The sequence below is a fragment of the Sinohyriopsis cumingii genome, unplaced genomic scaffold (genome assembly GCF_028554795.1).
Source record: "Sinohyriopsis cumingii isolate HCF-2022 unplaced genomic scaffold, ASM2855479v2 utg000309l, whole genome shotgun sequence".
Lineage (NCBI taxonomy): Eukaryota > Metazoa > Mollusca > Bivalvia > Unionida > Unionidae > Sinohyriopsis > Sinohyriopsis cumingii.
In genome coordinates, this window is record NW_028315887.1 from 522950 (window position 1) to 546329 (window position 23380).

General features: G+C 36.0%; 1 protein-coding gene across 2 annotated transcripts in view; it reads left to right on the forward strand.

Moving 5' to 3' along the window:
• The first annotated feature begins 4590 nt into the window (after nt 1-4590).
• The window catches only part of LOC149774361 (uncharacterized), a 38359-nt gene continuing 19569 nt past the window's right edge, over nt 4591-23380 (forward strand). The window contains exons 1-7 of one of the 2 annotated variants that reach the window (XM_089945371.1): nt 4769-4906; nt 5107-5212; nt 14754-14849; nt 16212-16442; nt 20139-20161; nt 20582-20723; nt 21648-21706. In XM_089945371.1, coding sequence (XP_089801497.1) covers nt 16281-16442; nt 20139-20161; nt 20582-20723; nt 21648-21706 — 386 coding nt within the window. In that variant the 5' untranslated portion in view covers nt 4769-4906; nt 5107-5212; nt 14754-14849; nt 16212-16280. Of the gene's footprint in view, nt 4907-5106; nt 5213-14753; nt 14850-16211; nt 16443-20138; nt 20162-20581; nt 20724-21647; nt 21707-23380 lie in introns of both variants that reach the window. The other variant, XM_089945370.1, reaches the window with a different exon arrangement.

The following is a 23380-nucleotide window of genomic DNA, read 5'->3' on the forward strand; positions in this document are numbered from 1 at the left end:
TCCACATGGTGAGGGACTTCCTATTCCAGAACCTCCAGCAGAATATTCTCTTGATTCATCTGACGAAGACAAAGGTGAGTCGACCTGTTCTTCTCCTGGTCCATCAGCATGCAGTGATCCAGATTTTCACTGTGGTGCATCATCAACCCCACACAGAATAACACAGGAAGAACTAAATGACCTGATTCGTGATTTGGACTTATCAAAGAACAAGGCAGAATTGCTAGGATCAAGACTCCAACAATGGAATCTTCTAGAAGAAGATGTCACAATTACTGCATATCGAAAGCGCCACCAGCAATTGGAGCCTTTCTTCAGAAAGGAAAGTAATCTGATATTCTGTTCCGATATTGAGGGCCTCATGAATGCTTTAAAAATCACTCATGACCCACAAGAATGGAGACTATTTGTGGACTCTTCGAAACTGAGTCTCAAGGCTGTGCTTTTGCACAATGGAAACATTCTTCCATCTATTCCAGTAGCGTATGCTGTCCACATGAAAGAGACATACGATAACTTAAGGCAGCTACTGAATTCCATTGAGTATAACAAGTACAGCTGGCACCTCTGTGGTGATTTGAAGGTAGTTGCCCTTTTAATGGGACTGCAGCAAGGATATACAAAATACATGTGTTTCTTATGCGAGTGGGATAGCCGAGCAAGGGAAATGCACTACATGAGGAAGGAATGGACTCACAGGCAGAATGTAGCCATTGGAGAGAAGAATATCCAACACCCAGCTCTGGTTGAGGCTCAGAAAATCTTGCTACCACCCCTTCACATCAAACTAGGTTTGATGAAGAACTTCGTGAAAGCCATTGACCGGACTTTGCCAGCATTCCGATACCTGCATGAAAAATTCCCTCGACTCAGCGAAGCAAAGATTAAAGAGGGAGTTTTTGTGGGTCCTCAGATTCGAGAGCTTTTCAAAGATGACCGGTTCAACAACTTGCTGGAAGGTGACGCGAAACAAGCATGGAATGCTTTTCGCCTAGTTTCTACAAACTTCCTCGGAAATGTTAGGGCAGAAAACTATAAGGAACTAGTAGAAGACATGTTGATGAAGTATAAGAAACTTGGCTGCAATATGTCTCTAAAGATTCACTTCCTTCATTCCCATTTGGATTTCTTTCCTAGCAACTGTGGTATTGTTAGTGATGAACACGGCGAACGTTTTCATCAAGATATCGCAACAATGGAACAAAGATACCAGGGAAAATGGTCCACTACAATGCTGGCTGACTACTGCTGGACACTCCTCAGAGATGCTCCCGAACAGCTGTACAAGAGACAGGCGAAGAAATCTAAGATGTAGTCAATGACTTGATTTTTTATAGGTAGGCTATTACAGTTGACCTTTTACTATTGGAATGCATTTCGTTATGTAAACATTAATTTCTTGCAGATTACAAAAAAACTAGAGCCAATTTTGCAATTTGACTGTCATATTCGTGTTCAGCACATAAAAATTGATAAGAATTGACTAATTTTATTTCAGTAACATGACTTTTGTAAAAATTTGTTGTCCAGTGTTTTCGGTCTCGGTGAACACAATAAGGTCATTCATGTCTATGACGTCGAAACGATTTGTGCAATTCAGTAGCTCATCATTTCTCACTTACTGGGCTAGCTTCGCCATAGTGCTTAGGAGGACGTCGTCTGTATCTCTGCGAGTGTCTGAAGCTGTCCACCGGCATGGCCTAATTGCCGTGATCAGACCTGTTTCAATGATCAGCTGCGTAAAAACAACGCCGTCTATAGCAGAGAGTAGTAGCCGACTCCGCGGGCAAGGCGGAGGCATGCGACCATCCCCATGAGCCAAAAAAATTCCAATGGGTCACGCATTTTTGCGAGTTGCCGAGGCTGACAATGCCAACGTTTGAACACCTCGCCATTGCAGACTGATCAGTTCGTCGCGCATGCAGACGCCGGATAAGTGTTTTCGGGTTAAGCGAGCCGGATCCGGTTAAAGTTGAAGATGGTGCTCGCCGTCGCCCCTGGTGCCAGGTGGCAGCCTTGAAGGTAGCTAAATGCTCCGCTGTCACCGCCGCCCTGGCAGCAATAACCAAGGACGTGAGACGAGCAAATAGGGAAATCGAAAATGATACCGACTTTGTGATCGAAGATGGCACGGAAAATTGCTTTGAGGGCCAACCATATGCTCATGTCCTGAGTGTCCCTCAGCATTATTGGACACTAGAGCTGGACAGCATCTTTCACCCGGGCCAATCTTCAAGGCTGCGAGTTTTTTCAATTTGTTAGAGGGTGGGACTTCAAAATGTCTTTTTGTAGGACATCACATCCATGTATGTGCTATGGGTAGATATTAAATCCTTTTTGCGGCGGGAGCTTGGAAAACCGTCAGAGTTCTCCACGACAAGGGATGGATTGAAGATGTGATATCCTTATCTTCTTTGTAAACATATCATATATTAAACTCGAAATCTCTACAAATCGGCTCCACAAATTTTCAATAAATCTAGCCAGTGATGGAACGGATCCATAGACAGAAATTCTCCAAGAGGCGCTGAAATCAAACTTCTCGAAGTATAGTATCTGTTGGTACAAAATATTGATAGAAATGATAGATATTAAACGTATTTATTTATATCCGATATCCAGAATTCCTCTCCCCATATCACGAATTATTCTCATTCCGTCAAGATTTATTGCATAGTTTCAACATATTCTCTGACATAAAACCTCAAGAAAGGCCAATGAAAAACTCAACTTACATGGATGTTATAAATATTTGTTCATATAATTGATTAGTGAAATAAAATGAACGAAATAAAAATAATATTAAAATGGTTAGCATGTTTAACAAGGGGTGGTATTATAAGGACAAAGTGTTTATGAGTTCAAACGGAATGGAAATATTAAAATTTGTATCTACGATCCAACAAACTATATACAGTATGCACCACCCGTGGTTTAATTAATATCGATATATATATATATATATATATATATATATATATATATATATATATATATATATATATATATATATATATATATATATATATATATGATCCCGCACTTACCCCAAAGACCATCCATCAATCCCCACTACCCCCTTTGCACAAAGATGCAATGGTTGGTACAAAAATAGAACGTGAACATAATACCTTCTAGCCTGACCTGCTAAACAATATAAAAACATAAGTTGGTCCAAAATACAAGACCATGCTTACCAACCGCACAATGAGATAAATATCACTCCCTCCCCAACAAAAGAAAATACTACATGTAAATTACACCGTATAAAGTGGTTAAATCCCATATCCAACAGGCCCCAGCCACATAAGGTGGCATAGATTGAATTAAACTAAAACCAAAACACAGCAACAAGGTTCAATACAACCTAGGTTAAACGCGCCACTAGTAAGGAAACCCAAGGCAGAACCCGCTAAAATACAATTGCCTCCCAATTTAGTTATCCACTCACAATGGTCAGAAAGTATACACAACTCGTCTTTAAATTTCCGTTCAGGACGATTCTGTTTCATTTTGGCAACAGATCGAAAACCTATGGCCAAGAGGAGCCATTTCGTGGATTCGAGGCGCGAAATTTCTTACCCCTCTCTTCCCTTTCGGCTTCCATATATGAGAATTAAGGAGTGTGCTGTGCACACATTAAAGGGTAGCGCAGGTGCTTGGCACCACAACAGAGATTTATTAGGAATTACGTAGTGGGTACACTAACCATTCGCATATGGTCAATTAGTAAAAAGCGACTATAATTTAAGTTCGGTTAGTCGTGCCATTCACTGTCAATCCTGCATAGAAGAAAATTGGAGTAGCATTGCCAAATGGGAAAATTGTGAGAACTCATAAGTTTGATGGAGAAAATGGAGCACCTCTGCGGTAGCGTAGAAGAGATAGGGTGTTACCCCAACACGAGACACTCGAAGAGGGAGAGTGAAAGCGTAAGAAGGAGAGACATTTTCAGTAGCTCAAGCAGAAGTTTATCTAACTTGAATGAGGGTGTAAGAGAGCAGGCGACAGAAGTAATGCAGGAAGAGGAAGATTGTGAGATGGAGAACAACGAGTCTCTTTTTACAATCAATATCTCTGTAAGAAGAACGACGGAAAACTTGAGCAAATGGAGACCTTTTAATAGTTGTCCTGGAAATGTACGAACACCAATGATCCAGATCAACACCAAATTTAGCTTTCTACTGGTAACATAGTAACATACAGATAAAACTATTAATATAACATAAATTCTATTTGTTTACACTGAAACTTTGTTAAAATAACAGTTAATGTAAAGCATCTGTACTAAACACTTCCGATTAAATTTGAACAGAGCCAGGGGGTGTTTGCATAGCATCCAAGGAGTAATAAACACATCATCAACCAGGGGGTGTTTGCATAGCATCCAAGGAGTAATAAACACATCATCAACCAGGGGGTGTTTGCATAGCATCCAAGGAGTAATAAACACATCATCAAAAAAATGTTCTATAAATCTGCACACATAGCTATCATGGAAAACAGGTTTCGCTTTGCTCTGTATGGGGCCTATGCCTCTTAACAAGGAAGTACTTGTAGATAAAGCAGTCTAGGTCATGTGTACGACCATATCGATACCTGTATAAAACCCTTTAGAAAGACAGCTGTGCCACAAGTTGGACGACGCAGGAGAATTTCCTTGTATATCCTGCCTAGCAGATGTTAAAGTAAATGATCAAAGAGTTAAAGGATCACCTAAGAACTACGATCTAAGTTTCATCACAGAAATTCAAAGAAGATGTCGTCCGCAGAGTGCACCGAGCATAAAAAGGCACTCGATATGTTTTGTGATCATTGTGACTTGATGATTTGTTCTAAATGCTTCTTGAGTTCGCATTCTAAGCATCGCATTTTGGAAACGGAAGAGGTATTTAGAAAACGGAAGGTAAGCAGTAATATACTAATTATTTTATTTTAAATCTTTGCTACTTGAATAAAACATGATCATCCCAATCGCTGTTAACATCATATGACATATGACATTATTATTAGTATCGCTGTTATAAATAGAATCGATTTCATTTACCCATAAGAGATTGAGTGCACCGCCATATTGTTTACGAACAAATGAAATGTATTATACAGGCGTGAGAATTGCGATGACCAAGGACATCTATATCCCTCTGCTGCATTATTTGTTGATGAAAATGGATCAAAACGTGATCATCATGGCCCAGCAGCATACGCACAGGTAGGCAATATATAAATAAGGGGACTAAATACAGGTAGGCAATATATAATTAAGGGGACTAAATACAGGTAGGCAATATATAATGAAGGGGACTAAATACGAATACATAAGACCAAAATATAATGCGCACACACACTCGTGCACAGTACCAGTTTTCATATTATCATGACGGTAAATCAACACATTACGCTCACGTGGATGCTGCATACATATTTCAAGACATGCTTTCTCTCCATTCCACTAAACCCATCTCTCTCCCTCTCTCTCTCTCTCTCTCTCTTACCAGTTTGCAAATATTAAACAATTTTTCGAAGTCCATTCTCCGTTTTTACTTCCAAGAGATGGAACTATGTGGCACAAGACCTTTCAAATATAATTGATTAAAATTCAATTACCTCCAAAAACGTGATTTTTATTTATATATAAAAGTACAAGAAAACAAAATACTCATAGGAGTGTGCTCAAATGACCGTTTTATTGTTTTGATATCAATTTTGGTATCACATCACTTATATTTTGTGTATTATTTGCTGTAGAGTGAGAAATATGAGTGTATGTAAAAGCTAACAATTGTGTAGAAAAACAGATACGGCCAGTTGAACATAGCGTGTATAGAAGTTGGACATGACCTTTCAAACATATTGAAGTGAAACGTATAGAATATAATACATTCTGATTCATGTATTCAGGTCCAATGCCTCTCTTGCAAGAGAAATCCCCCAAAGGCAGGAGACTTGACTGTGGTATCAATCCACAAACAGCTGAAGCTTGATAGACCGGTATCAGTCCACAAGCTTGATATGATTGGTGCAGCATCTGGATTAATAAGGTTGTCAGAGAGCGCAGTCTGGTTGATGAAGTTGGCAGCCAGTACCATTCTAACTGATGAACTCTATCCCTAGTGACTTATAAATGGTAGACAATTAGGAAGCTGACATGGGCAGTGTTATACAAGTGGATCAACAATTATGAAGCTGACATGGGCAGTGTAATACAAGTGGATCAACAATTATGAAGCTGACAGGGGCAGTGTTATACAAGTGGTGGATCAACATTTCTGAATCTGGCATGGGCAGTGTTATACCAGTGGATCAATAATTATGAAGCTGACATGGGCAGTGTTATACAAGTGGATCAACGTGCTGCAGCAGAAGATATCAATATTCAAATTATCCCCTGTGTGTTGCAACATAAACTGTGAGCTATAAGAAGGCCCAGGAAGTAAATATGAGCCTGGAGAACAAAATCTTGGAAAATGAAGACAAGATATTGAAAGCATCTTGGGAAATGAAGACAGGATATTGAAAGCATCTTGGGAAATAAAGACAAGATTTTGAAGGCATCTTGGAAAATGAAGACAAGATCTTGAATGCATCTTGGGAAATGAAGAAAAGATCTTGAAGGCATCTTGGAAAATGAAGACAAGATCTTGAAGGCATCTCGCAAAATGAAGACAACATACTGAAGGCATCTTGGAAAATGAAGACAAGATCTTGAAGGCATCGATTGTCACTGTAATGATCAGTAGTAAGGAAATAAGATACGATGATGACGAGACTTGATATGCTTCAAAAACGACTTAGGGTTTTGTTTTTGGTATGACATAAATTCAGCTTATGTATAACTAGTTTCTTCTACTAAAAAAAACGTAAGTTTACAGAAAGATGTAGAATTAATGAAAAGCTGTCAAAATGTTTCAAGAAATACAAACATATATATATAAAGTATTATTGACTTTGAGATTTTTGTACAACGACCTAGTACCTTTGAAAGACAGGGAAACTTGTATTTAATTTATAAGACTCCCACTGCTTTCAAGATGTTAATTCCTGTTGCAACACAAGGGTCAATATTGTTTGATAGTGATATTCTCGAAGGTTACTTCTCATTCAAGGACATGGTGCTGAAATATGGGTTTTGGGAATACCTCCCCTAAGGCAGGGGTGGCAAACTACGGCCCGCGGACAGCATGCGGACCGCCAAGGGTTTCATGCGGCCCGCCAAGGTTTTCATGCGACCTAGGAACAAGTCATCATTCGCACTGACTCTGTTTATGTTACTCTGTTTATCAAATAAATGTGCTTCTTTTGAAGTTAAAGTTTAAGTTTTCAAATATTAACAACATATTAACAACTGAAAATTAATTATGATGTTATTTAGAAAAACCTTTTGTTTTGCTATTTCAAATATTAATTATTTTACTTAATGAACTATGCGGCCCGCGACAAGGTGTAAATTTGTGTATGCGGCACTTGCACTGGAAAGTTTGCCCACCTCTGCACTAAGGTGATGTAATTATGGGAAATGACGAGCTAATGAAAGTTAAGTCAACTTTAGCATTCCTCCATTTCTTTGCGGTTTGTCGTCATTTACTCCTTAAAAGGGGCTTTGACCATGGATGTCGTTACACATCGCAGTCATATGTCATTGAAAGAGTGAATAAATTCACACTCCTACAGAAAGCCATAGTACCTAGCCTTCAGCCAGTAGTGAGACAGATTGTCTTTCTATTGGCATGCCCTGTACATGTAGGTACTTACTGTTTGTTAATTTCTCAGAATATGAAGTACTGCAAAGGTAGCATATATATATATATATATATATATATATATATATATATATATATATATATATATATATATATACAAAGTTTTCCATTAGAAAATAGAGTACTTGTTCTCATCAGAGAGATGATGTATCGCGTTTTGATTTTATACGACGACCCAATGTGCACATTCAATGAGGACGTCATGGGTTCAACATACATACGGGTATCTTTCATTCAACATACACACGGGTAGCTTTCATTCAACATACATACGGGTATCTTTCATTCAACATACACATGGATATCTTTCATTCAACATACACACGGGTATCTTTCATTCAACATACATACGGGTATCTTTCATTCAACATACATACGGGTATCTTTCATTCAACATACATACGGGTATCTTTCATTCAACATACACATGGATATCTTTCATTCAACATACACACGGGTATCTATCATTCAACATACATACGGGTATCTTTCATTCAACATACACACGTGTATCTTTCATTCAACATACATACGGGTATCTTTCATTCAATATACACATGGATATCTTTCATTCAACATACATACGGGTATCTTTCATTCAACATACACACGGGTATCTTTCATTCAACATACACATGGGTATCTTTCATTCAACATACACACGGGTATCTTTCATTCAACATACACATAGATGTTAAAAACGTTAAAATTAAAATAAAAAACGTAAAAAAACGCATTTTTTCTCAATAAATAAAAAACAAAATAAACGTTCCAGTAGTTTTTAGGCAACACAAAAATCAATATTTTACTTATTTACACGCTACATACCAGTTTTAAAGTTTCAGTGATAAAAATATGAAAAAATGTCAAAAGTTTTAAACCGTAGTCCAGATAACATTGAAATGTTTTTCACTCAATGTCGTTATCACCATCTGACTGATGTGACCACGCCTGGCCTACTCTACCAGATAGCAGCACTATGTTGTAGCATGTTTACGTAAAGTATCGTAGGCTAGCATTATAGATTCATCATTGATCGATATTTGTTATTTAGAGCAGTGATCTAGAGTATGACAGAGGCCCGCCTGTATGGCCGATGTTAAAAAAAGAATATGGAAGTACCAAATATAAAAAACGCAAATAAATAAAAAAACGTAAAAAAAACGCGTTTTTTGAGGTAAAATAAAAAACGAAAAAAAAGTTTTTATCATCTATGAGTATTACATACACAAGGGTATCTTTCATGCAACATACATACATACGGGTATCTTTCATTCAACATACACATGGGTATATTTCATTCAACATACATACGGATATCTTTCATTCAACATACACATGGGTATCTTTCATTCAACATACACACGGGTATTTTTCATTCAACATATACACGGGTATCTTTCATTCAACATACACACGGGTATCTTTCATTCAGCATACATATATACGGGTATCTTTCATTCAACATACACACGGGTAATTTTCGTTCAACATATATACAGGTATCTTTCATTCAACATACATACAGGTATCTTTCAATCAACATACACACGGGTATCTTTCATTCAACATATACACAGGTATCTTTCATTCCTTTAATCAACATTTGTGTATTTTTTGGCAGCATTCAGCACAAGCCACTTAAGACGGAAACTTATGAGCTTATGTGAACGTTCTTGTCAAAAGACTGAATCAAACCGCATTAGAGTTGACCAAACAACAAGGTCACATCAATACGGGTTTAAGTGAACGACTTTGTCAACATTTCCCTTTTTACACTGGCATAAGAGGATTCTATTACATCTGGGATACTTTTTCCTCTTTCTGCCTTTATTACATTCTTATCTATGTAATCTCAGGAGGAATAAAGCAGGTCACAAATATTGCTGCATCTTACTATTGCTGCACGTACACAGGCGCAAGTTGAATCTTTGATAATAACCTATTTCAAATGAAATCTGCATTGAAGTGTCAAAGAAAACACTAAAATTGTAGGATGCCATGATTCAAGACTTTAAGAAATAATTCCCATTCTTCTGTGTCCGTCATATTTTGGAAGTGGACACTTTGAAATAAATATTTCCCCTTTTCATTGGCTAGAACACATGCAAACCCTAAAAATCATTATCATTATTGTCATCCCCTATCTGGTTGCTACCAACAAATCGTACTGATTTTACAAGATCGTTGAAAACTGTTCCACCCTTTAATTGGAGAAAATGTCCGCTTTTGTTGTATCATCCTTACTGTCTTGTTGTTTAAGAATTTGCAGATTGCTCGTGCCATTTTTCGCTATCTATCAAACTAGAGATGGTATTATTCTTCATAGTTTCTATACAATTTGCACCTGAAATAAATCAATATATAAATCCATTTAAATACCGTATAACTAATACAAACTTGAAGGCACTCCCGCACGAAAACAAATATTTAACTTTTGTTCCTTTTCTTCTACCCTATTACACATCAATGATCTTCACACCCAAGCGAAGAATGGCAGGAATTATGTCATTAGTACACATTACTACAAATGTGTCGGTTGTCTACTAACTTTAACGATTTCCATTAATCAGTCAAATATATATTTTAATGGACATACGCTTAGATGGACAGAAACTGGTGCCAAACCATAACCACTCACACAGCACTATTTAAAGTGTTTGGGGATAATACAACTAATACTATGTATTTAGATATACAGTTTCGATTATAATAACTAACATACTCAGAAAAGTTTGTATCTTCGTTCAAAGTCATTTGTCTCAGCACTCATGCAGTCTCGTGCATTTGCAAGCTGAATTGTAGCTGTGAAATACAGTTCAGTGTCGTTAAAAATAGAACTGAGACCAAAGTTTAGTAATGATTAATAAATCCTAGCATTAACCATGGTTGTTACAAAATGATTAATATGTGATTACTTCACTTTATTATACTAATGCTTCTTTAATTATTGTCAACATTGTTATTTGTTCATGCTGTCTTAAACACGTGTGGTTTGTACTATGACTATGCTGCGTTAAAAACCTATAGATGTAAAATAGTCACTAATTATATGCTAATTTCTTTCTCCCATAACTTTTACATTGGTTGGTATTGTACAATATATTTCCATACTGCGGGGCTTCGTATTGCACTACACGTATGTCTACAAATAGCATCTTGTGTCAGGAACTACTTTCTAAACAAACAATGTAGTAGAGGCTTTAGCTTTTGGATTATTAAATTTGTTTGTGGTGAATTAAACAAGTTGTTTCGTCCACTTGAAAGTAGAGATGATAAAGTTATCGACGTGGGCGAGTTCACTGAGTGAAGCTTTCAAAGAAACTAATGAGTCTATAAACACTTCTCTCTAGGGTCTATAACAATAGCATAGAAAACCATATTGAGGCCAAGGGCTATCGCATATCTATCAGATAGTACCATTTTACAAGTCAGTCTAAATACTTAATTCCCCAAAAAATGGGTACTGAAGTCTTATTTCAGCTAGCTGTCACAAAGAAGCCGCTTCGAAATTTCCAAGTTTGAGTTTTTTAATTATTGTTTGAATTTAGAGTAGCGATAGAAACCACACAAGTCGAGTACATAGATGGGTCCCTCCGGCAGAGGGCGAGCTATTAACAGGGCATAAACACGTGTCTTCTTTAGCTGGCATTTATAATGGAAAAAAAATATATTTACAATTTTGCAATCTGAAGTTCCTCAAAATGTACTTTTTTTGCTCCACATTTCTGAATTACATGACCCATGTCAAGGGTTCCAAAACTTAACATGCACCGTAAAATTGAACTGTAATTTTGACACATTTCCAACGGAAATCACATCTCCGTTATGCACTCAAACGAAATGAATGTGATATTCCATATCTTCTTTTCTAATTTAAATAAACAGAATTAATATTTTTACCACATTATAATTCCAACCAATCTATGACGCAACATAGGTGCGATTTATTAAATGCCAGTCCACTGCTCAAATTACATGTGCATCGTACAGAATTGACTCTGCAAATAAATTCAGTCCATCAGAAATGCAAAATTGAGTTGAATCAACAGAAAAACAAAATAAATCAAATCCGACCAACTGGAAAAGTTGTTTCAGTATAAATTCATTTAAAATATGACTGTAAGTCTCAACTTAAACTGGACCATAGGGAGATTTTTTACAACTTATGTCGAAAGAGCGACGATGTTTAAAGGTCGTTGGATAGTGCTATGTGCGCATTAATATTTTTGCCGTGCATTGATGAATCTAGGGATGTGTATTTATTTCAGCATAAATTGAATTACTTTGTTTCTTGAAGTTTAATTATTGTGTTATTAAGCCTTAAGTAGGAAAACGAAATTGATACATAATAACAAGTTTACTGCATTTGTATTGGAAAATATGAAGTCGTTTTTTCAAACCAAAACTGAACTCCCACGGCGTGCAGTATTACTCAGAAAAACTCATTCATATTTTCCCATACAAATGTAGCAACCTATAAACATTTCATAATGCTACCAATTTTGTTTCGTGCTCGTTTATCCAGCATAATCATTGCTGTTAATAAACGTTGTGCCTGTTTCTAACTTTCAACTCAAACATACTCTAATCATCTTGGCAAACAGGTGGTTAAACTATGGATCCATATGCAGTATCTTATTTGCGTTGCGGCCTTTGCAACACTTCTTTATTTGAGGTCCAGCCGTTGTCTGTGACCTTCGATCGCAAGGACATTTTTAGAATTCTAATGCTCCGGAGCGATGCCACTTTCTGCGATAGGTCTGATTTTAGTGCCATTTCATTTTCTCGCAGGCTGTCTCTCTGGTTATTGTGGATAACGCCAAAAGGTTCAATAGGATGGATACAATCCACGTGTCTCTTTCCATGCCTTCTTAAATTAACTGCATTTTGTTATTTTCTCTTGTACCCTGCACTATACGTGGGAGTCTTCTTGTACTGCTGTGCTGATAACATCAGTCAGGTTCTGCCCTTTGCTGAGCAGTACTATGCCCTTTGCTGAGCAGTAATATGCCCTTTGCTGAGCAGTACTATGCCGTACCCGGAGCAGTACTATGCCGTACCCTGTGATCGATCTCTAGTATGAAGTTCCAAAGCATTTCATCTGTGCTCTTTTTAACCTCTTTCTCTGCTTTATGAAAGTACCAATTTTCTGCACTTCATCCCATGATTTAGGGACTCTTACCAGTAGACTGCAAGTGTTGGCTTGTTTTGTTCACATAGGGTTAGCTTGATGTAACCACACATAATGTGACTGGCCGCATCCGTGCCCATACTGTACACTAAGTAGAAATCTTGATTTTATGTACTGACCTTTACCTCTTTGACTCTGACTCTGAGCGCCTGGATAAAAACAGACATCAACAGTCCCTTTGTTTCTCCCTTTAATTATAATGTTATGTAGATCTATATTGTGGGTTTAACTTTTGTCTATGGCTGTGGATTGTAATAAACATTTTGTAAACAGTATAGTACATACCTAGCTTTTATTCCATGATTGTACACTAAACCTTGAAATAATATCTGTAAATATGATTACTTTGATCTGAATTCAGAACATTTGTTTTCCCCTTTGAAACTGTATGGTCTACCTGATATTTGTCAGGTTGATTCGCTAAAATTTACGTACACAGATCTGACCTTGTTTAGAGTTTGGGGTAATTTTCCATTAATTTTATGGAGTTTTTTTTTCAGTAAAGTTTATTGCGACAAAGTGGAAACGTATATGAGGTTGTTTCCATCAGAACTATTCGTTCCTTTCTTAACATCTGTCTAATGGAATCAGTCGTTTATTAATGTTTGGTTATAATTTGAGAGGATTAATTTATTTAAATTATTCATTGGAATTACAAAGTGATTATTGACCTTTTGATATAAACACTGTTTTGAGATTATTGTTAATTCATTAAAAGCTATTCTTTATTATATCATTGAGAAACTCAGTGAGTTGTGGTACATCGGCAAATCGGAGACTACTGGCACAGCAGCACAGTCAATACTAGAATACATGTAAAACCGAAACTAAAATGGACAAGCACAAAAAGCATATTTTTCATGCGACTTACAGTATGGCTTCGTTTGTAAAATCAATTTGGAGACGCGATAAATGTTCAATAAACGGTCAATTAGACTAAAGAATGTAGAATAAATTCTTAACATGTGGGTAACACACGCACACACACACACGCACGCACACACACGCATATATATATATATATATATATATATATATATATATATATATATATATATATATATATATATATATATAATTTGTGTTTGTCTGTGTTGTTGTTCGAATAATCTATAAATCCCTAAAAAGAGTTCCAGATAGCAGATGTTGTCTTGTAAGTTGCCTATGAAAAGTATGTTTATATGAGACTTGACATAAAGATTTGGATATTGTTATAAGTACCGAGCGGGGTTCATAGCTTACTGAATTATATTAGCACATAACAGGAAAGAGTAACAGAACTTCTTGAATTTTAAATCCGTGGCAGCTCAAAATAAATTTAAACAATCAGATGACATTAGGTCAAACAGCAATCAGTGCACGTGCTAATTTATTTGTCGATCTGTTGATATTCTATTTTAAACGAGAAAGATTTGTCGACAATATGTGCTGTTTACGGACTGATTGCCTGTGATCAGCAAATTTGCACTCCAGCACGCAGCCGAAACGCTGTAAAATCAACAATAAAGAGAAAAAGACAAATAAATAGAACATATTTCGCATATGTCCAGTACACAATGTTACCTCGTTTATCCAGAACCTTGGAATAAAAGGACAAATGTTCATGTGAAGTGGAAAGAAGACAAATGATTACATATTAAACAAATTCTTATCACTGGTCCAACTATCAGATGTTCTGTTGTAAATCCACACTATACATATGAAAAGTATATTTATTTGAGACCTAATAAAACGATTTCGGTTTTAGGATAAGCACTTGTCATGCTTTTCTACTTATCGAACTATTTAACACTTAACAGGGAAGAATACAAGAACTTATAGAATCTACAAAACCGTGGCAGATTGCAATTAAAGAAAACACAGATGAAGTTAGATCGTCACGGCAGTCAGTGAAGGTAATGTTTTGCTTTTTTCATCTTCTGATATTCTATTTGAACAAGAGACTGGTATGTATTGTACGTACAGTACGTGTTATTCACGGAGTGATTTCCCTTGCTCAGCAGGCGTGTATGCTTTCATCAAGTATACGTGAGCCATGCCTAGGACGCAATCCAGTACCACATGATATAGTGTACATTAACTTTCAACATGTTAATAGCTTCCTTTCTTCTTCAGAAATTGTATTAGGGCGGATCACACAGGCATGCTTAAGTAAACTTAGCACTGGAGACCATCTATCTGTCATTCGGTCCTTTAACCAATAATTGCGCACATTCTAATGATAAAGTCATCAAAGTTGAAAGCATAACACATAGTGAGCTGTTATGTAAAATTAACAGTTTTTCTATCTTCAAGGAGGTCAAATTCACCGTTGGATGCGAACTACTTTCTTGTACGTGCATCTACTCAATTTCCGCACTCTTGCGCTTTTATGTTGTGAATGAATGTAAGCGAAAATTTGTATTAGTTCAAAATTTGCTATACTGCAATCGACATACCAGTAAGGCTAGATGATGATGGAAATACACGCATAATAATCACAGCCGGCTACTGCGTAGCTGTTTTGTGAAACTTCTATGGTGATCGTTTTGCAAAGAAATTTTAAAACAATTTATCTCTTATTTCACAGAAGATAAGTGAAATTCTAAAACTAAATTCACGATAATTATACGATCTAAACTCTGATCGGTTTATTAAGCTAGAATTATTAGAGGTCATATATATGAAAGTTATTTTATCAAACTAGACAAGAGGCCTCTCATCGATAAGATTTAGTATTAGATTGGAATTCCTGAGGCCAAAGTTCCTTTTGTAACCGATTAGCGGGATATTGTACTCTGCAACTAAACGGAAAATATAATCCGCTTTCTTTCCAGGCGGTAGATTCTAAAGCGTAGTTCCATTGAATCACAATACATTTCTGGGTTATCCGGTTTCTTGACTTCATTGTAAGAAAGTTAATACGGCAAAACATTATGTAAAAAAATAGACACACGCACGCAAAAGAATTTATTTCATTTTCTGCACAATAAGAAACAGACTAGCTTAATTGTATAAAATTGTAACAGAGATCAAGAAATTAAAAACCAAATATACTTTTATGATATGTTGACATGATGATGACGAATATGTGGCAGACTTACCTTTTTATAGATTCAACATCATTCCATTCTTTTGCAGTGAGTCGCTTATCAGTGGTGATAAAGCAACTCAGAAATGTAGATCAAACGAATTGCCACCATGTCTGACAAATATTTCGAGATCACGCTTTGAAGTTAGTTATATAAATATAGTATTTTCTTATTCGTATCTTGTAGGAAACTGCCGAAGCGACTAAAGCAAAAATAGATGAAACGTTTAAGGAATGGTCTGATGATCTGGAAACGATGAGGGAGATGTTTCAACGACGAGCAGATGAAGAGATAGAACAGCTGATGAAAGTCTTCGATGATCATCTTGCAATTCTTAATAGTGCAATGACAGAAATAAATAATCTCAAAACTGAAATGAATACAACTCTATCCAAGGACACAATGACTGTTGTGCAGGTATGTATCCGTGCTTTGGGAATGAACTATGTTAAACATGTCTTTTACATGCAGATTGGCATAATTTCCCGTCCTATTAAGGGAATTATAATAAGTCTAAAAATATCTTTTCATTAAGACGAAACGGGAACTCCTTTTTTTTAAAACAACTTAATTTCTTGTTTATTGCTGTTGGAAAATTTAATTGAATGCAACATTAGAATACATCATTTTTTACGCAGTCGACCTTGTGGAGAGTTTTCTTTGATGTACACTTTTATATTGTTTGGGATTTTTTGATGGCGATAATGCCAACTAAATCTTCTCATGAGAGAACACGGGCTCCGTCAAATAAACATCATCGTGTTCAAATGTCTGTCCGTGCGACTTCTTAATCGTGATTGCGAATGCAGGTATGATCGTAAATGTTGCTCTTCAGTACAAAGAGTAAATAGACATTACTTGGTGCGAGGACGAAGCGCAGCACAAAAAAACAACTTCCCCATTGGGCGATTCAGACACGATTTCATCTGTGATAAACCGCTGGTGCAAATCTCGAATGATCATTCTTGTACCATTGCAAAAACCTTTCTTGGGGCTAAACGTTTCGTATTTTCGTATTTTCGTTCACGTTCCAACAGACCACGTCTATCTACTGCGTCTCCTTGTTGAATCATGATTTAATTTGCGAGAAATATGATCGAAGTGGAAGTACACACAATGGAATTACGTAAATTGTTTGTATTTTCGCATGTCGATATAAAGACATTTTAGGTTTTTTTACATAACAGAATCTGGATATTTTGCGTACGAATTTTAAATTTTCGTTAAAATTTCTCAATTTTGTTTTGGTATCAGAACTATTCTGTATGCATTATTATTTAGTAGTGAGGAATGAAATAAATAATTTTTTAAAAAAAGAAAGTTTGAATGTAAAAAAGGGTAAAAAGAAGTTTTGAAAGTTGGGATTAGCGACTTTAGAAGAAAGTTTGAATCTAAAAGTACCAGCAAAACTATTTTTTTTTAAATATAAAATTGGAATGCTACTGTTAGTTTTTAACTCGCGACCTCTTGTTTGGCAGCCAGGGTAAACCCAGGACAAATGTGAGTGCTAATGTATCAAATAAAACGCAAAATCTGGCTTTGATGCTTGATAAAATTAGATAATTTGTTATATATTTTGTTCCGTAACAGTATCTTTATATGACGCATCGTATTTAATACTACGCCCTCTACTTACATAGAAAATGCTATTTACGAACTAGTACGGTTACTTTACCATTCTGATCGCCACTAGAGACAATGAATAATAATAATAATAATAATAATAATAAGGAGGAGGAGGAGGACTTTGTATAGCACCTAATGTTTAGAAGTTATTAGCGTTTTACAACATTAGACAACACATATAACATAAAAAACATATATAATGATAATATTACATAAAACAAACACCATGAAATTAGAAAACATGAAAACATGCTGTAAATATTTAAGGTAGGGAACATTATTAGGTCGATAAGTTTGTTCTTGCAGTCGAAATAAGAGTTTAAAGAGCACTCTTGAATAGGATTACTGTGTCTTTGTGTCTAAGTTCAGTGGGCAATTCATTCCACGTTGCTGGGCCCTGGTATGCAAAAGAACGCTGTCCATATGACTTCGCTTTCGTAGTGAGAATAATGAGTATACGATTGTCAGAAGAGGAGCGTAAGTATCTTGCTGATGTGTACACATGGTGAGGTCAGATAGGTATGTTGGACTGGAGTCTGCCAGTAAAACGTAGCACAGAGAACAAATTTTGTGTTTGATTCTGGACCGAATGGATAGCCAGTGTATGGTACAGAGCAGCTGGGAGTTTTGCTCTGATCGTGGTACTTTAAGTATGATCCGAGCAGCTGTGTTTTGAACTTTTTGAAGTTTCAGAAGTAGATATTGAGACGAACCAGACAGAATTGAGTTATAATAGTCCAGTCTTGAAAGTACTAATGAACATACAAGTGTTTTATTGGCATCAACTGAAAGATATTTGCGACTGGAGCCGATGCATCTCAGCTCAAGATATGCAGCCTTGCATTTTTTATGACATGTTGGTGCAATGTGAGAGCATTGTCCAGTGTGACACCTAGGTATTGTACTGATTGTGTGCATTTAATGTTGTTGTGGCTGATATTTATTGCTTTAGGTAAAGGATGTGAATAAGAAAGTATTTGTGTTTTGATCAGAATGGCCTCAGTTTTATCATCATTCATATGTAGCTTGTTACATGTCATCCATGATTTCACATCAGAAAGGCACCTCTCTACACCTTGGATAGTAGCATCAACTTCATTTGGATGGCTAGATTTGTATGTTTGTGTGTTGTCAACGTACAGTTGGTGAGACACTGGATGATAATCTATGACACTTGAGAGCGGCTGAGTGTATAGAATGAAGAGAACAGGTCCAAGAACAGACCCCTGCGGAACACAACAACACAGATTAACTGGGGTGTATTCCATCTGCGGACACAATTTGTGTCCTGTTGACCAAGTAGGACTTGAACCACAGTAAGGCTGTATCATGAAAGCCAAATACATGCTTCATGAGTCTGGTGCAACATTATGAATGCCTTCATTTTGGAATACACATATACTGATCTTCTGAATCTGATCTGCAGTTGCAGTCGATTCTGTTCGCCCCTTTCGTGCAAATCTCAACAGCTAAGGATGTAACCTTTTGACCGCCTTATATAAATCAAATTCTCTCACCAAAATCGCAGTATGAAGTTAATAGACAATATAATTTCGAAATTAATACTGATTTGCTAAAGATTACAACAGCATATTTGACTCACACAATTTCTTTCAAATAAATGATACAAATTTACAAATAATATATTTGTTTATGACTTTCTACTTTTACGTTTGGCTAGATAAAGTCAATTTGTATTTTACTTAATGATTTATGTATACATGTATCTTCAAAGCATTGCTTAAACTGGAAGGCGATTTTACATGTCAAACCAGACGTATTTTCTCCTACCGTCTATTTTTCCGTGATCCATTTTTAAACAAAGAATGATGTTCTGCTTTGTAAATAAAGGACTTTTGCGTAAATATTCATCGAAATCAAGAACATAACATTTAAATTAAGTAAATATCAATTATTACACTAATGCAGTTCTATCTAGAAGTAAATTCAATATGGATTTACGAATTGTATAGTTTCAAGAACAAATAAATGAAGCAAAATGTTTTTCCACATTTTGTATCAAAATTATGTATGCAATTCTCTACCCAGCGCAATACTGTCGTGATTACTGACTTTTGCAACTGCAATCAAAATGTGTAAATTGTGACGCTTACGTTTAGTTTAAATTAGACTTTAGTTTGATGAGTTTTATTACAAATGTAAATGAGATAATGTTATGGTTCTGACATGGAATGATATTTGTTGACTGAACAAATTCGTAGGAAGATCCTGTAATTTCTGTACGTAAGGTAAAGCATTTTTGTAGAGGATTGTGTAATTGTCTTGAAAAGAAAATATATCACTGTATAGTTATAGACTTATGGATTGGAAACGTAATGTCATATTAAATATAAATTATTCTTCACAATCGAAATTGTGATTACATGAGTTTTAAAAACTAAAACACTTTATTCTCTTGCACGCCCAGCAACATTACAAGTCATTTGTAGTAAAAGACAGGTGACATTATTAATTTATTCATTTCAGATGTGCGGATCAATGGAAAAAAGGTATTAAAGTTTAACCTACTTTTAACAAATCAGTTTTCAGCTACCGCCACGTTTAAATATCATAACATTTATAGTTCCCATAATGTGTCTGAACATAACGGTTTTATACATTAGCATGTGTACACAGAGAGAGACAGGAAGATATATCGACATAGACAGACGGGGAGCTTCTATTTATAAAACAGACGCAGTTATCTTGAAATAAAAATTCAAATAATGGGATAGTACTAAATGAATATAAAATATATATTCATTTCTTTCATAATGCATCTAGACGATAAATCACACAAAACTTCCATTTGTTTCCTCCAAATGTATGAAGAAATGAAAAAGTGTTTAACAATGGATGTACAGTTGTAACTTCACAAGGTGTGATAATTAAAGTAATCTGATTTCTTATTATTTTTTTAATGGCTTTAGTCATGAGAAAGTTGGGAAGAAAGCAAAAGAAACCATTGCAATTTCTTTCGTCGCACCTAAAGCGTTGATGATGAATATAAGCGCCCCCTGGATGGAAGAGGCAATCCAAAATATCAAACTGGTTGATCATGGCCAGGAGAAGGTAATTTTGCATGCTTTATTCCTTAAGGATTGAAACACGAGAAAGTTTGATGGAATTCATTTCAAAATTAAATCTTAAGACCACAAACATGCACACACGCAGTGCAAAGGAGACAAAGCCGTGTAGCATACTAAATTTACTATTATAGTACACACACACACACGCACATATATACATACATACATACAATTTCGTGGACCTTTTAGTTATATTTTAGCATTTTAGTCTTCAACTCACGTTTGCTCGCAATTAATTAATTTAAACTGAAGTATACGTTGTTACATACACCATATTTCATTCCTTCCATTTCTGTAATAGATACCTTTCAAGTTAATGCTATCATTTTCTTTATTATGATATTTTTATTGTCGTTAGCTGATCTTGCTTTGCTCTCCTCTTAAGCGATCATTTTTAATTTCTTCATTTTCTTTACAACTGCGTATTTAAATATAAAGAACAGATATGGTCTCCAACTGATAATAGGTTTCTTAATGATTTATGTTGATTTGTAGATCCTGAAAGACAAAGTTGATTTTTAGATTTTTCTCGTCATGTAAATGAATCAAATGAATCAAACTATATATGCAAGAAAAAGTTACCTGAAAACCTTCATCTGTTGGTTGTAATAATATGATGCCCATTAAAATGCTTAAACTCCCATTAAAATGCTTGGATTCCCATTAAAATGCTTGAACTCTCATTAAAACGCTTGGATTCCCATTAAAATGCTTGAACTCTCATTAAAACGCTTGGATTCCCATTAAAATGCTTTATTTTCCATAGAAATGCTATAACTGTCATTGAAATGTTATAACGCCTATTGAAATGTTATAACGCCTATTGAAATGCTTTAACTCCCATGTTTACTTTTCTGCATACTGTACACATACATCGTGCCTCCAATATTATTATTTTATACAACAGAAAACCGCATTCGCACGGGGAGTATCCATGATTGTGGAAGAAAACGAGTCCCTCCAAAGGTAATATCAGAAAAGAAAACAGTCACCAATAATATGTATCGTAATATGCTCAAGTCTCTTTTGTTTGCATACAGCACTATAGCATTTAGATTAATTTAAATACAATCTATACACAGTCTATGTTTTGTATGCATACAGCACTATAGCATTTAGATTAATTTAAATACAATCTATACACAGTCTATGTTTTGTATGCATACAGCACTATAGCATTTAGATTAATTTAAATACAATCTATACACAGTCTATGTTTTGTATGCATACAGCACTATAGCATTTAGATTAATTTAAATACAATCTATACACAGTCTATGTTTTGTATGCATACAGCACTATAGCATTTAGATTAATTTAAATACAATCTATACACAGTCTATGTTTTGTATGCATACAGCACTATAGCATTTAGATTAATTTAAATACAATCTATACACAGTCTATGTTTTTTATGCCTATAGCACTCTAGTATTTATATTAATTTAAATAGAGTCTATACACAGTCTATGTTTTGTATGCCTATAGCACTCTAGTATTTATATTAATTTAAATAGAGTCTATACACAGTCTTTATTCACATGTATACAACAATATAGCACTATATTGAAATACAGTCTATACACATTCTATACTTAAATGTATATAGCACTATAACATGGTCCGGCCCTAGGGCAAGGTGAATGAGGCAACCGCCTTGGGCCCGGCGCTTTCAGGCAATGCAATTGATTTTTGTTTGGGGCCCCGTGCTCATCGCTTGCTGCCTTGGGCCCCACATGCCTATAGCTGAAATATAGTCTATAGGTAAATGTAAACAGAACTTTAGCACTACAGTGAAATACAATCTATATTAAAAATGTGTACAGCACTATATCAGTAAACTTAAATACAGTATATTTAAAATGTATACAACACGATGATGATGATGATGATGATGATGATGATGATGATGATGATGATGATGATGATGATGATGCTGTTCCTGGGTTTGCGCAGATCACGTTTCTCAGCTGCGTCCACCAGTCTTTTCTGCTTAAAGGCTGTCGCACCGGCATAGACTTGACTGCGACAGGCAGATCGATCAGCAGCGACACTCTCCCAACTTTCAGGGTCAATGCCTAAGTTCTTCAGTGAGTCCTTGAGAGTGTCCTTGCACCTTTTTCTTGACCACCGTGAGATATCTTGCCTTGATGTAGCTCTCCATAGAAGACCTTTATAGGTAGGCGTTATACCAGGATGCGGACAACATGGCCAGCCCATCGAAATTGTGCCTTGCACGGCATGGTGTGAATGCTTGTCATACAGGCCTGAATGAGCACCTCTTTGTTCGGTACCTTCTCCTACCATCTGATTTTCAGTAGTTTTCTCAGCGAGCTCGTATGAAAGTGGTGCAGGGTTTTTTTAACATGGCCGCTATACACAGTCCATGTCTCGCAAGAGTTGAGGAGGGTGGGGAGAACAACCTCTGCGTAGACTTTGAGTCTGGTGGCAAGCTTAATGCTTCTCCTATCCCAGACGTTTGAGCCGAGTCTGCAAAACAATACGCTGACTTTGGCAATCCTGGTGTTGACCTCATCGTCTATGTGGACTGCATGTGAGAGGGTTCTGCGGAGGTATGTGAACCTGTCTACGTTTTTGAGCTTTTGGCCGTTGACAGTGATGGATGGTGCCAGGTAAACT